Source organism: Schistocerca nitens, chromosome 5, assembly GCF_023898315.1.
Source record: "Schistocerca nitens isolate TAMUIC-IGC-003100 chromosome 5, iqSchNite1.1, whole genome shotgun sequence".
Taxonomy (NCBI): domain Eukaryota; kingdom Metazoa; phylum Arthropoda; class Insecta; order Orthoptera; family Acrididae; genus Schistocerca; species Schistocerca nitens.
In genome coordinates this window covers 221,176,991-221,193,254 of record NC_064618.1, presented here as the reverse complement: position 1 = coordinate 221,193,254, position 16,264 = coordinate 221,176,991, and the positions used below count along the sequence as shown (strand labels likewise).

Below are 16,264 nucleotides of genomic sequence, written 5' to 3'. Positions count from 1 at the left end.
AGAAACAGGGTTTGTCTGAAATCTTCCAACTTCAATCAATAAAGAACTACACAGTTCTGTCTTAAAGCACAAGTGTGCACCATACAGTCTTCATCATACAGTGACACCATGAGAATAACTATGCGTACAAATTTATATCTCATTCTGATCTGCAAAATGCAGCTGACTGAACTCAGTCTTCTCAAATAAAAACACTGGGGAAAAAACACAAAATGCACAACATAAAAAAGATAAATGATATTTATTAAAGTTAGGTGATGTGATTACTTAACAAATGGACATCTACAAATATGAACAATATAAATCATTTAACGGCTAAAGATAGAAATGTCGATGACTTTTAAAGAACTCTGAAACAATATTTTTTAATCAGCAGCATAGAAAACAACGGTGCTATAAGGTTTTCATATAAAAGTAGACTAAGTTTGTCAAATTCATGTAACACACCTGCTGAAGGCCAGGTCTTAAAGCTCTTCGCATGTTTTAAGTGCCATCACAAAAGTAATATCTCACATCTTGGCTACTATACACATATATGTACACATATATGGAGAATACACTATATCAAAAAGCAATATGAGCAACACAATATATTTATAAGAGCAACAATATTGATGGTATAAAAAATGAAATTGTACAAAAAAATCATATGTTTGTGCCACTTCTCCTGCACAGCAGTACATAATTTTGTACACAAAGAACAAAATATTTAAATGCAGCACCACAGAAAAATATGCACCAATTTCAACAAATGTATCACAGTATAAAAGTTTTGAAAATTGACTAGAATGCTGGTTGCAACTCGTAATGAATCATCAAATCCTCAATGCATTTAACAAGTTCTGAAAATTTTGGACGATGGTATGGTTCAGCCTGCCAACACGAACACATGAGCTTAATATAAAGTTCTTGTGGACAGCTGTTTGGGCACGGCAGGCGTGCACCATTCTCAAGTGCTGTCAGCAGAGCCTGTTGATCTTGATGGTTGATACAAGCTGGCAGAATAGGATCTTCTCCACGGGAAAACATTTCATATAATGTCACTCCATATGACCAAACATCTGATTGAGGAGAAAACTTTCCATCTCTCAGACTTTCAGGTGCATACCTACAAAAATGGTGCAGAACATTAAAAAATAAATTAGTTTTCAACTACCAAAAAAAAAAATTATTGGTACAGCCTGTGGCACAAAGGAAATACGCAAGAATATGAAGAAAAGGGAGGGGCAATGTTAAAAATTGGGCATTATGTTGTATTAGATATGGACGAGAAAGATAGTAGATCGTGCCATTATTTAAGGCTCAATCCCAGCATTCCTTGCCTGAATGGACTTAAGAAAATGACAGAAAACCTACATTCAGAATCTGAACACTGCTGTTCACATATATGAGTCAGTGTCACAATGACTGCACAGCTGCAAGAATGAATGATGTAACGGAGGAAAGGCCCGACTCATCAAATGAAACCTTGCTAGGAAGAATAAACATGATGTGAACTGTGACAGTAGTACTGCTACAGAAGAAGAAATAGCAAGTTATTATTACCAGCCTAGAAGTTTAGCTTCTTTGATTACTGCTCTAAAGGTCCATGCTTTAATCATACACTGCTCATACTCTGAATAAAAGCCCTGAGCTATGTTGGCTGAAGACTCCAGTCGCTTTAATTATGTAAAGTGTCATGACAAAAGAAGGGTGGTGAAGTGGATAACAGTTCAGAGCACCTCTAGCCTTTGGGATACCAAACTACCCCTACAAGCAAATTAATACACTGCCATTCTTAAATACCTACCGTATTTACTCGAATCTAAGCCGCACCTGAAAAATGAGACTCGAAATAAAGGAAAAAAAAAAATTCCCGAATCTAAGCCGCACCTGAAATTTGAGACTCGAAATTCAAGGGGAGAGAAAAGTTTAAGGCCGCACCTCCAAATCGAAACAAAGTTGGTCCATTGTAATATGAGACACAATTTAGGTCGAATGAAAGACGATACAGCTACAGTCGTTTGGTTCGAGTCGTAAGCTTAGCAGTTAAGCTTTACCAGGTAGCCATTGCTATGCGTTAGGCGCTCCGTCCGTATTTATACAGGTACCCTTCTTTTTTCACGTGCTTCGTCTGGTTTGAATCGATTGCTTATTTTGCTTTGATCTGATAAGTGCCGTTTTCTTTGTTATAGGTGTTTACGTCACTCTAAGCTGAAAATGCATTACTGTACTGTGTAATGCATTGTTTGTCGCATGTTGATAGTGCGTGTTTAAGGCATGTCGCCGCTCGCGGCATGACTTGCTTTTGTGCGCGCTACCGCCGCTTAAAAAAAAAAAGAGGATTCGTCTCATTAGTGAAACAATGGCAAGAGACTGCTATTTGTTGTTACTTACACTGCTGCTTTCTTTGATAATGATCAACAAGAACCAAATGCGTATGATAGAACATGTTCTGAACGAGAGTTTTGCGAAAATTTTCCTCCGTTTGAAAATCTTTGCGGCCGCTTCTTTAGTACATCAAATTCTGCACAGAAATTAGTCATCTTACATTTAAAATCTAGTCAGTTGCCGTGCTTCATTTCTGACTGTATCACTATTAGGCACAAGAATAATACGAATATAAACATGACATGATACGTATATTCTTCCGCGTTTGCTGTTGTCTCACTCTATTACGCAGACAGGATTTAAATGAGATAGCAACAAACACGAAAGAATACATGGCAAAATGTTGATATTCTTATGGTGAAGAGAATACTGCATGTGATTCACATTTCATCAGATTCCTATTAGCAACCATCTCTTCTCACAGGTAGGAAAAAACTCGGAACGTAGAGTTGGCCATATTGACAAACATCCCTAACAGTCTTGCCAGTCGGATTTTCGTAGTACATTGAAATTCTGCTACATTCGAAGATGAACAATACGGAATTTGTATTTACTTCGTTGGATAATGTATGAAAATGCAGTGGTCGAAACTCGGGCCGGAGGGGGGGGGGGGGGGGGGGGGGGGGGGAAAAAAAGCTCGTCTTCTACCTTTTTTTTTTTAAATTTATTTACTGATGCAGAGGTTTTGGCGCCAGTATTTATCTTTGTGCCCACAAAGCATGCTTGTGTAGCGCTACATATATTCGACGGCAGTAGTTAGTTGTGGCGGCACCTATCAACATTTTTCAGAACTTCCGCTTGCTTTGCACTCGATTCTAAGCCGCAGGCGGTTTTTTGGATTACAAAAACCGGAAAAAAAGTGCGGCTTAGATTCGAGTAAATACGTATACCTTCACCCAAGTGAGCCATACAAGGAACTCTTCTGAAACACTGCCTGCATGGCAGCACCAAATGGTGGGGGATTCTAGACAGCAGAACCAGCCAATACAGAGAGTCTGGGCTCATACACATTGGCTCTAATTAAGTAACTGGTCACTGCCACCTGTTGACCAGTGCATTTTGAGCTCTCTCTTTACTACATAGCACAGTGCAGTGCTGCTGTATTCGTGTAACATAGGTGTAGGAAAAGTTTTAAATAATCAGGCATTTGTGATTATATGAAAGGGTAAATGAGAAGACAAAAATCTCGAAAGACAGATGAAGAAGAGGAAAATTTTATATATACCTAGTTCAGATGAGCAGGTTGTCAGAGACTGACACACAATTTCCATGTGCCACATGTTCTTTATTTAACATTGTCAATGGCAAAGCAAGTGACAATGTCTGCTGCACTACTCTCTTTACCACTCTTTTTCTTTTTTGAGGTTTCCTCCTGACAGCATATGGTCTAAATTGTTTTTCTTTGGTTGATCCTTTGATCCTTCGCTCAGATTACTTTTTTGGTAATCTAGTGAGAAACTATTGACTCCGAACGTCTGCATTTGTCGATTTATTATTGGTCACACTGACATATCCAGTTAATATAGTCATTTGCAGACTTACTAGCTGCAGCTTACAAGTTGTACAAGATATGCATTTATGTACCCCTCCTACTTCTATTCCACAGTCTTTGTTCACAACAGAATCCCCACCATCGCCATTGTCTTCGCACTTACCATTCCAAAGGTATCAAAAATATCTCAACTACTATTGTCTCCTATGGATTCACTCTCCTTTACAGGTAGATCAGAATCTCACCACTTGTCCAATAGACTGTGAGTGGCATGTCAGTGGAATATCTACGAGCCCTGTCAAGAAAGGGAGGAGGGAACGAAGCAAAGAAGATTGTGTTTAACATCGCATAGACATTGAGCTCATTAGAGATGGAACACAAGCTCATATGGTGTCAAGGATGGGGAAGGAAATTCTCTATGCCCTTTCAGAGGAAACATTCAGGCACTTGCCTGGAGCAGTTTTGGGAAATCATGGAAAATCTAAATCTGGATGGCCGGACATGGGTCGAACCATCGTCCTTGCGAATGCAAGTCCAGTGTGCTAACCACAGCACTACCTCACTCAGTGCCTTGTACAACAGAGACTGGGATCAGGGAGAACTTCCGGTATTACACCCACCCCCCTAGGCAAGAAGTCAAAGTGCTGTCTACCACCGAAACCGAAACTGAGCCAGTGAGACACATATCACTTTTTGAGAAACCTGTTGCATTCAATATCAACAGGAAAGGGTACAGGTCGATTAGTTGTCAGTAGTTCAGACGTACGGTGAATAAGGGCAGCTCTTGGGAGAAAGCCAGCTGTGAATGGAAAGGACCACCTTGTGTGGCCAGTGGGTGTGCTTTGAGATCTTATTCAACATGTTAAAGAAGCTGTTCATGGAGTCACTTAGGGAACAGGGTGCAACCAAACCCAAATGGTGCTACATATTGGAACAAATTATTACTGTCATCTGGGTTCTGAAGAGACACTAGGATCATTTCCATAAATGGCAGAGAAGATTGTAAAGAGCAGCCTTGCTCATGGAATTTCCATGAAGCTCACAATGTGCAGCAGTAACCCCAGAACAGATAATGGCTCCCTGATTGTGAGCTGAATAGAAGGCTTGAACCAGAGACTTTGGAGGGTCTATAACAAACTACGCTGACTTCCTAGGCTTGCACCACAGGATTGAGAACTACAGTGTCTCCATAAATGGGTTTAATGTACGCTACCCATCAAAGCCTGCTAACCCATGTAGCTGACTGTGTGGTGTGCACACATGGTCTTTTTAAGTTAGCTGACTCTCCATCCAGTACATTTAATGATGGCTACAGGAGACCCCAAAGTACAGTTAATGTTCCAAATACACATGAATTAAAATAATAGTGATCAATTCACAATGAAATGCCAGAGTTTGGAGTGCACCTAAAATCTGTGGAGCTCACAAAATATTAGGTACAGAAAGCTGATTAAAGCCCAAAATTGATAACAGTGAGATTTTGGGGGTAAAAATAAGTGCATATCAAAAGGTTAGGCTAATGGGAAATGGAGGTGGTATATTTGTCACAATAGACAAGAAACTAAAATCCACCAAGACAGAAATAGAAGCTGCAAAAAAGGGCAGCTCGTTTTGTATTATCACGTAATAGGGGAGAGAGTGTGGCAGATATGATACATGAGTTGGGATGGAAGTCATTAAAGCAAAGACGTTTTTCGTCGCGGGCGAGATCTATTTACGAAATTTCAGTCACCAACTTTCTCTTCCGAATGCGAAAATATTTTGTCGAGCCCAACCTACATAGGTAGGAATGATTGTCAAAATAAAATAAGAGAAATCAGAGCTCAAACAGAAAGGTTTAGGTGTTCATTTTTCCTGCGTGCTGTTCGGGAGTGGAATGGTAGAGAGATAGTACGATTGTGGTTCGATGAACCCTCTACCAAGCACTTAAATGTGAATTACAGAGTAATCATGTAGATGTAGATGTAGATGCCTGTGAGATTGTCTGGGTGAGACTGAATACTTAGGATGAATATAAACTTATAATTGGCTCTGTCTACTGACCACCAGACTCACCCTCAGATGTAACAGAAAACTTTTGAGAAAGTATCAGTTCACTAGTACATATGTTCTTCAATCATTCTGTCATCACTGGAAGAGACTTTGAGCATTGAACAATCAGATGGTACAGTTAAAGTTATGGAAGTGGTGGGCATGAAACGACACTAAATGCCTTCTATGAAAACTATCTAGAGCAGATAGTTCAAAAGTCCACTCATGATGGAATATATTGGATCAAATGGCAATAAATAGACCTGAGTTTTTTAGGATATCCAAACTGAAACTGGTATCAGTGAGCACGAGTCACTGGCAGCAATAATGGTTAGCAAATTATAAAGGCCAACTAAAACAAGAAAGTCCAACATGTTCAGTAAACCTGATAAAGGGACAGTAGTGTCATAGCTCAATGAGGAACTTGAAACGTTTGTAGGCAAGAGCAAGTACAGAAACTGTGACTGTAGTTTGGAGGCATAAGTGACCAAGGATTACACGCATATGTACCTAGAAGAACAGTTCAATATGTGAAGGACCATACACAGAATACAGACTTTGTAAAGAAACTTCTAAAAACCAAAGGCTACTGCAAAACAGATGTAAAACAAAACATAGGGTTACAGATAGGGAAATGCTAAATGAAACTCATTTGATTATCAAAAATGCAATTCTTGAAGCCATCAACAAATACCATAGCAACACTTTAGTGAATGAATACACACAAAACTGAATATAAATTCTGGTCACAATGAAAGAGTATAAGTCTCAAAGAAGTTAGTCCTAACATTCATGGATGACACAGTAACGCAAGACTCCTGAAAGCTATGGATCAAGGCAGTCACTCAGGTGCAGTACTTCCCGATTTCTGAAAAGCATTTGACTCAGTTTCACACCTATGCTTATTAATTTAAGTACAATAATATACAGCATCATAGGGAATTTTGTGACTGGGCTGAGGGTGGAAGCAGCACGTCATTTTGGATGGAGAGTCAGTGACAGGTGTAGACGTTAACTTTGTGCATGGGCCGTTGATGCTCTTTTTATAGATTAATGACCAAGCAGATGATATTAACAGTAACCTTGGACATTTTGCAGATGATGCAATGATATATAATGACGTACTGTCTCAAAAAAGTTGCACAAATATCCTGTCACGATCTTGATAATATTTCAAAATGCTGCAGAGACTGGAAACTCACTCCAAATACTGAGAAATGTAACAACTGTGCTCTTCACAAAACAATCCTATCATATGACTAAAATATCAGTGTGCTACAGATGGAATCAGTCTAATCATTCAAATACCTACAAGGAATGTGGACTGTGGGAAAACCGGAACAGAAGAGAATCGAAGCATTTGAGATGTGGTGCTAAGGACAAATGTTGACAATTAAGTGATCTGATAAGGCAAGGAATGAGGAGGATCTGCGCAGAATCGGAGAGGAAAGTGGAACAATGGGAAGTATCTTCTGCCATGCACAACACAGTCGTTTGTAGAGTGTAGAGGTAGATGTAGATGTGCAGTAAGAAACATTGTATGAAGTTGATAACCAAAGACACCAAATTTTTCTGTGTTTGTGACACTTGACTATTGCTTATTTTGACTATGTTTTGGCTAACTGCCTCCATCACATCAAATAACACTATTAAATATCACTACAATGTATACTGTAAAATAGTACACATTTGTATGAGATGTAGATGCACACCTCATACAAATGTGTACTATTTGACAATATGCATCATATTGTGTTTTAAAGTATTTGATTCGATGATGGCAGTTAGCTGAAACATGCAATCAAAATAAGAAATAACAAAGTGTGACGAAGACAGAAAAAAATTGGTGTGTGTGTGTGTGTGTGTGTGTGTGTGTGTGTGTGTGTGTGTGCAAGATCATGGCTGCTGACCCACACAGATGTCTTGTCTGTTATTTTGATAACCACACATCTTGCAGAAGCCTCCTAAGGGAGTTAGGGAATTTTACACTTATGTGCCCTTACATATACTGTTTAGCGGTATTTGTGGTTAACAATGACAGTGAATTTATGATGAAATGAGTAATTTATAACCACAATATGGGAAGAAAAAATAATTTCTATACAGACTACACATCCCTATCTAGGGTTTAGAATGGAATTCTAAACTATGGTGCAAAAGTCTTCAAGAGGTTGCAGGTAGATATCAGGCAGAAAACTGACACTTCTCAGATATTCAAAAATAGTGTAGAAAAGATACCTCATTAGGTACTATTTACATAATTTATCAGAATATTAGGATTCATGGACCTAACTTCTGCATAACTCTAATATTACTTGAATGGATACTGCCCTGTGTAAAATTACATAAATGATTTGTTTGAAGTATAGATAAAAACAGCAGCTGAGTAGTATTGGGGTATGAGAAATTCAGAAGAGTAACAAAGTGTTGTGACAGTGCCACGACATTCAAAAGTGCCGCTACGTTAGTACGCGAACACGGCGATAGAGGCGCTCCGCAGCTCGGCCGAGCGCGGGAGCGCCACCTGGCTATGAACGGCGCCGGCCGCATGTCACGGCACGGCAGTCGAATGACAGATGCGGAGTCAGTAGTATGTAACCCGCTAGTGTTTCTACTTGTGCATATCCACGCAAATTATTAGTGCTTAAAGGTTATAACACAAAGTGTGCAAAGGAAATAGATATCTCTTGTATTATTCCTAGACTACATAGCCCTCCAGGCAAAAAGGGAGATTTAGGAGAAAGGGACTGTACAACACACTTGGTGTAAGATATAGATGCAGGATAAACTAAGATAAGATGAAGGTGATGAAACAGCAAGAATGACAAAGCAGTACTAGTAGTAGACTGCATCTACCTACCAAAATTATACAAAGTGCCTGAAGAAACAAGGGCATCAGAAATAGAATGGTGCATTCTAAAGAAAACTTACCTCAACAAAACAGGTCTGGTATCAGATATTGATATGGAGATGAGAAAGAAGTTCCCAAAATTGTATGTCTTGAACACAATATTGTTTGGAATTCAAACACGGAAATGAGAAATTCGCAGAATAAGACACTGTGACACACAAAATGTTATACAAGAATGTTAAACCTTACCAGTAAATGGAGGTATAAGATGCAAAATAAATAACTACTAAAAACAATCTATGGGAAACATTTGCCATGTTGTTGTTGTCTTCAGTCCAGAGATTGGTTTGATGCAGTTCTCCATACTACTCTATCCTGCGTAAGCTTCTTCATCTCCATGGAACTACTGCAACCTACATCCTTCTGTTCTGTTTAGTGTATTCATGCCTTGGTCTTCCTCTATGATTTTTACCCCCTGCGCTTCCTTCCAGTACTAAATTGATGATCCCTTCATGCTTCAGAACATGTCTTACCAACTGATCCCTTTTTATAGTAAAGTTGTACTGCAAATTCATGTTCCCCCCCAATTCTATTCAGTACCTCCCCATTAGTTATGTGATCTACCCATCTAATCTTCAGCATTCTTCTATAGCACCACATTCCGAAAGCTTCTATTCTTGTCTTGTCTAAACTATTTATCATCCATGTTTCACTTCCATACATGACTACACTCCATACAAATTCTTTCAGAAAAGACTTCCTGACACTTAAATCTATACTCAGACACTTAAATCTATACTCAATGTTAACAAATTTCTCTTCTTCAGAAACACTTTCCTTGCCATTTCCAGTCAGCATTTTAAATCATCTCTACTTCAACCATCATCAGTTACTTTGCTCCCCAAATAGCACAACTCATCTACTACTTTAAGTGTCTCATTGCCTAATCTAATTCTCTCAGCATCACCTGATTTAATTCGACAACATTTTGCTTTTGTTGATGTTCATCTTCCTTTCAAGACACTGTCCATTCTGTTCAACTGTTCTTCCAGGACCTTTGCTGTCTCTGAGAGAATTACAATGTTTTTATTTCTTCCCCGAGGATTTTAATTCCTACTTCAAATATTTCTTTTGTTTCCTTTACTGCTTGCTCAATAAACTGCTTGAATAACATCGAAGATAGGCTCCAACACTGTCTCACTCCTTTCTCAACCACTGCTTCCCTTTTGTGCCCCTCGGCTCTTATAACTGCCAATTGGTTTCTGTACCTTTGCCATAAGAATGGGAATATTAGGTATCCAGGAATAGGTAATGTGGCACTGAAAGAAACAGCAGAGCTGATGAACTCTGGATGCAGACCAAAAAATGGACTGTATTACACAGCTTGTGATGCACTGAATGAGATGTGACGCACTTCTACAAAGAAGTAAAATTCAATTGTGAAAAGGAATTGAGAAGTTGCATGCAGTTCAGTTCAAGTGCATTGCAGCTCATTAAACAAATAATATCAAAATATCTCTTATGCCTAAAATCCCCATGAAACACAGCAACTGGAATAGGTATGCCTGCTATAATACTACACCCATTATACAGTACATATAATTCTTTTTTCTTCCGTAATACATACGGAGTGATTCATGCAAATATGCAAATGTTTTAATATGTTATTCTGCAAGTAAAAATAAAGAAAAAGGTTAATATAAACATAAGTTCGCAAATGTTTAGTTACGGGGTTACGGCTAATAAAAGATTTTGCCTGAAATTTAGCAACTTCGCTAATATGAAGCCATCGCAAAACTGTGCGAGGTTAAAGTAAAGCATGATTTACATTTATTTTGTTGTTATTGACCTGGTGAATCTAATATTTAATAAAACTGCAGCCAAATAGCCATATACAGTTACTTTGTTTAACATTTTACATATTCATTTATCGATTTCACTCTTTTACTGCACAGTTCTATGTGATATCATTCACAGGCTTCGTTACACAATCTAATAAAACATGTCCCAGGCATGTATCTGCAGTAGTTTTCCAGAACATCCAGAGATGCAAAGACGTAATTTCGTAAAATTTTTAATTTATTAACTACTTGGCCCAATTTGTTTTTTAAATTCCTGACAATTGCACAAAGCTTTCAACAGAAGTTGTAGAGAATTTAATTTTGGAAAAATGATTGTAGTAATGTTAACTGAAACTGTATGAATGTGTCAGATAAGCTGCTTTTATTAATACCATAGTACATGTGAATTCATCTTACACCAGAAAAAACAAAGCTCAGTGTTAAGGAAGTTGTATAGTGTACATACAATTTCACAATACATTCACAATAAATGTTCAAAAATGTTTCCACTGAGTTCAGTGCATTTGGCTGCATGTGTATGAACAGATTTTGTTGCTCGTTTCAGTTTCACAGGGTTGTTCTTAATTTCACCTATTGCATTCATAACGCGAGCAAGTAATGCCTCACATATATTTGCCATAAATAAACACCATATTGGTGTGTTCCTCTGTCGTAATGTTGAAGGGCATCCCTATTTCATAAATAATCTACAAACTACTATAGTTACTATGTGGTTTCATTATTGAGAATGAATATGAAGAGAAATCTTATTATATGTGGAGACTTCAACATTGACATGGGAAAAGACACAAAAATAAGACAGGATTTTGAAGAATTGTTAATACAGCATAACATGAAAGTGACAATAACTGCACCAACAAGAGTGACTTCACAAAGTGAGACAATTATTGACAACATAATTACTAATATGTGTAACTATGAGTCACATGTAGTTCAGACAGAAATATCTGATCATCATGGACAACTAATCAGCTTTTGCAGAAGTAATGACACAGTATCAGAACCAAAACAAACAACCAAAGAAATTAGGATCATCAGTGAACAAAATATCAACATCTTTAGAACAATGTTAAGTAAGGAAACCTGGAATGAAACCCTACAGACCCAGAGTGTAAATGAAAAATATGATGCATTTATTTCAACAATTAAGTACCATTTTAATGTAGCCTTTCCCAAAGTAAAGAGACAAGAAAGGCATCAAGATCAAGCACAGTGGATTACGAATGAAATACTAGAACAGCGAAGGAAGCTTCAGGACGTGAGACGGATGGGCGAAGCTGAAAACTATAAAATGTTAAAAAAGAAGTATGGAAAAACAATAAGAGAAGCGAAAGCAAGAGCAATTGACACCACTATAGTGAACTCAAAAAAACAAGGCAAAGGCAGCTTGGAATGCAATCAATGCTGAAAGAAAGGAAAAAGATGGGTCAAACAAAGAAGGTATTAGGTCAATTAAAGTAGACAACACAGTGGTCACAGATGGTATGGAAATAGCAAACATACTGAATAATAACTATATCAGTGTAGTAGAAAACCTAAAATTGGAAAGAAAGAGTCAAAAACAGAAGGGTATTAAGGTACCAAAAAGATCATGCAGTACTATGTCCTTAAGACCAGTCACGGGAGATGAATTGCGGAAAACTATACAGAAACTGAAGTCCAAGAAATCAGCTGGTGATGATGAAATATCAAATCATGTAATAAAGCTGGTATGTGAGGAGATAATAACACCACTGCTGAACATAGCAAACTGTTCTTTGAGATTCAATTTTTCCAGAAAAACTGAAGATAACGAAGGTAGTGCCAGTGTACAAGAAAGGGTGTAAGGATGATCCCAACAACTACAGACCAGTTTCACTGATATCAGGTTTCTCAAAAATCCTAGAAATGCTTATGTATACCAGATTAGTTAACTATTTGGACAAACATAACGTTCTCATGACCTCACAACATGGTTTCAGAAAGGGTAAATCTACAAAATCAGCAATTGTCAGTCTAACAGAATACATTTTACAGTCCTTAGATGAGAAAAAGGTTGTCTCTGCAATGTTTCTGGATCTTTCAAAGGCTTTTGACACCATTGACCATGAAATGCTGATACAAAAATTAAGCAACTATGGCATTTGGGGGCAACCAGGTGAATGGATAAAATCATACTTGTGCAACCGCAAGCAGTATGTATCATTAGGAAACTCGTACCAATCAGAAACCAAATCCATCAAATATGGAGTGCCGCAGGGTTCGGTAATGGGGCCATTGTTATTTAATGTATTTGTTAATGATATAGGTGTTGAGGAGGAAGAAAAGAAAATATTGTATGATGACGACATGACAATACTAAATAGTGACCAAAATATGGAACAGCTTGAGAGAAGAGCATACATATCTGCAAATGTCACAGCTCAATGGCTGTTGGAAAATGAACTGGTTATAAATCTAAAAAAGACTATGTATGCAGTGTTTAAAAACAAGGAAAAGGCTGTAGACATGGATTTAGAGGTTGATGGAACAAGGCTGGAAGAAGTAGAATCTGCTAGATTCTTAGGTATTCTTGTGGATAATGAACTGAAATGGAAAAAACATATTAATAATGTCTGTAAGAAACTGAGCTCTGTCATATTCTTAATGATGCAACTATCACAGTATTCAGACAAGAACCTTCTGTGTACAGTGTATCATGGACTTTTCGAACCATACTTACAGTATGGAGTGACTGTGTGGGGAAACTCAAACAAACAAGAGACAAAACGAGTGTTCACATTACAAAAAAAAGCAGTTAGGACCATTTTAAGAAGAAAGACCTCTGAAACATGCAGAAACTGTTTCAAGAATTTAGGTATCTTAACTTTTTCATCGTTGTATATATACAAAACAATAATGTACATCACAAAAGGTAGTGAGGACTGGATTACAAATGCTAGTGTACACACCCACAATACAAGAAAGAAGAATGAAGTACGGAGCATACCCCACCGACTGGCAATGCTAGAAAAAGGACCCCAGTACTCTGGTATAAGACTACTAAGAAGTCTGCCCAAAACCCTCCAAGATAGTGTACTTCACAATGACTTTGCAAAGAAACTTAAAGACTATCTCATTGAAAAAGAGTTTTACAGTGTTGCAGAATACTTATGCCATTAAATTTATATATATTGTTACTCATTATCAGTGATGTAAAAATGTAAGCTAAAGGTGTAGGAAAATAAGTGATAAAGAATTTTAATACTTTGACATGTCCTATATTACACGTACGTTTACTGTACACATTGTAATCTTACAGGATCAAATAAAATTCAATTCAATTCAAATACAATCGTTTCAAGGTCAGGAAATGACTGAAACAACTCACTAACAGTTGCCAACAATGACATAAATGTTTCTACATTCTTAATGGAAAGTAGACAAATTTACCTGTATAATAATCTTTGCTTCTCTGGATGTTCTGGAAAACTACTGCAGATACATGTCTGGGACATATTTTATTAGATTCACCATCCCAATAACAACAAAATAAATGAAAATCGTGCTTTACTTTAACCTTGTACAGTTTTGCGATGGCTTCATATTAGCGAAGTTGCTAAATTTCAGGCAAAATCAGGCAAAACTAAACATTTGCGGACTTATGTTTGTATGAACTTTTTTCTTGATTTTTACTTGTAAAATAACACATTAAAATATTTGCATATCTTTGTGAATCACCCTATATACTAAACTGGAAAAGCTGTTGTTTATGCAAGGTTGCTTCTAGCAATTTGACATGAATTCCAAACCACAGGATACCCTGGCATTCATCACATTAACTACAAATACAATACATTCAAATTATTATCCATGCTATATTTTGGATAATCTTGTAATTCAGTGTACAGTTTCCAGGATGCAGCTAACAGAAGCATAAATAATTGACACACAAACATTTTCTTAGCAAAATGTTTAAAATTCAGGGTTCACTAAAACAGTGTGTACTTCAAAATTCAACACCATTAATCAGTCTTTGCTACAGGATTGACATGCCTTATTTGAAAGCCCCTCATTATTGCCTTTCTAAAGCTCACTTTGTCTTTCCTGAAAACTATGTATTTCAAAAGTTATCTTCAATCAAAATTACTATTGTCATTAGAATTCTACAATGTTTGAATCTAAGAATGTAATCTTTCCAAAATTTCATTGTCTTAGTACTGTACAACTTGTTTTTGTTTTTGTAAATATATAATTTTACTATTTAAGGATGTTGGGCCAATTGTCAACCAAAATAATTTTATTGCATAGTGTGTATATTTATCCTCCACTTTTCTTGTCTTTTATATTATTATTAAAATATAATAACTTCATATTCAAGCAATCTGTAATGTCTTACTAATCTCTTTAAATATAGGATGTGCACCAAGGTACAATAGAGTATAGTTATATCCATATAGTCAACCTATGTTTAGCCTTTATCTAGCAACATTCCATGTTAGTCAGAATTACATTTAAAGTTAGTCCCAGTTATGGTTTCATAGACTAATCCTTACACAGTCAGATGCTGCTACAATACATTGAAGAGCCAATGAAACAGGCACACTGCCTTTAGGGCCCCCATGAGCACACAGAAGTGTTGCAACACAATGTGGCATGGACTCGACTAATATCTGAAGTACGGTAGTGCTGGAGGGAACTGACACCATGAATCCTGCAGGGCTGTCCAAAAATCCATAAGAGTACAAGGGGGTGGAGATTTCCTCTGAATAGCACGTTGCAAGGCATCCCAGATCTGCTCAATAATGTTCATGTCTGGCGAGTTTGATGGTCAGCAAAAGTGTTTAAACCCAGAAGAGTGTTCTTGGAGCCACTCTGTAGCAATTCTGGGTGTGTGGGGTGTCACATTGTCTTGCTTGAATTGTCCGGGTCCCTCGGAATGCACAATGGACATGAACAGATGCAGGTGATCAGTCAGGATGCTTACGTACAAGTCACCTGTCAGAGTCATATCTAGACATATCATGGGTCCCATATCACGCCAACCGCATGCCACCCACACCATTACAGAGCCTCCAACAGCTTGAACAGCCCCTGCTGACATGCAGGGTCCTTGGATTCATAAGGTTGTCTCCATACCTGTACATATCCATCCACTTGATACAATTTGAAACAAGACTCATCCAACCAGAAAACAAGTTTCCAGTCATCAACAGTCCAAAGTCAGTGTTGATGGGCCCAGGTGAAGTATAAAGCTTTGTGTCGTGCAGTCATCATGGGATGACCAGAAGCCCACATCGATGATGTTTCGTTGAATGGTTCACACACTGACACTTGTTGTTGGCCCAGCACTGAAATCTGCTGCAATTTGTGGAAGGGTTGCATTTTTGTCACGTTGAATGATTATCCTCAATTGTCGTTAGTTCCGTTCTTGCAGGATCTTTTTCCGGCCGCAGCGATGTCAAAGATTTTATATTTTACCGGATTCCTTATATTCATGGTACATTCGTGAAATGGTCATACAGGAAAATCTTCATTTTATCACTACCTCAGAGATGCTGTGTCCCATTGCTCCTGGGTCGAATATAACACCATGTTCTGACTCACTTAAATCTTGATAACATGCCATTGTAGCAGCAGTAACTGATCTAACAACTGCGCCAGACACTTGTTGTCTTATACAGGCATAGCCGACTGCAG

General features: G+C 37.7%; 1 protein-coding gene across 1 annotated transcript in view; it reads right to left on the bottom strand.

Moving 5' to 3' along the window:
* Window positions 1-249: 249 nt before the first annotated feature.
* Window positions 250-16,264, bottom strand: part of LOC126259858 (tyrosine-protein kinase hopscotch) — a 189,787-nt gene continuing 173,772 nt past the window's right edge. The window contains exon 17 of the mRNA XM_049956914.1: window positions 250-1,108. Within this exon, the coding sequence (XP_049812871.1) occupies window positions 784-1,108 (325 nt within the window). The 3' untranslated portion in view covers window positions 250-783. The remainder of the gene's footprint in view (window positions 1,109-16,264) is intronic.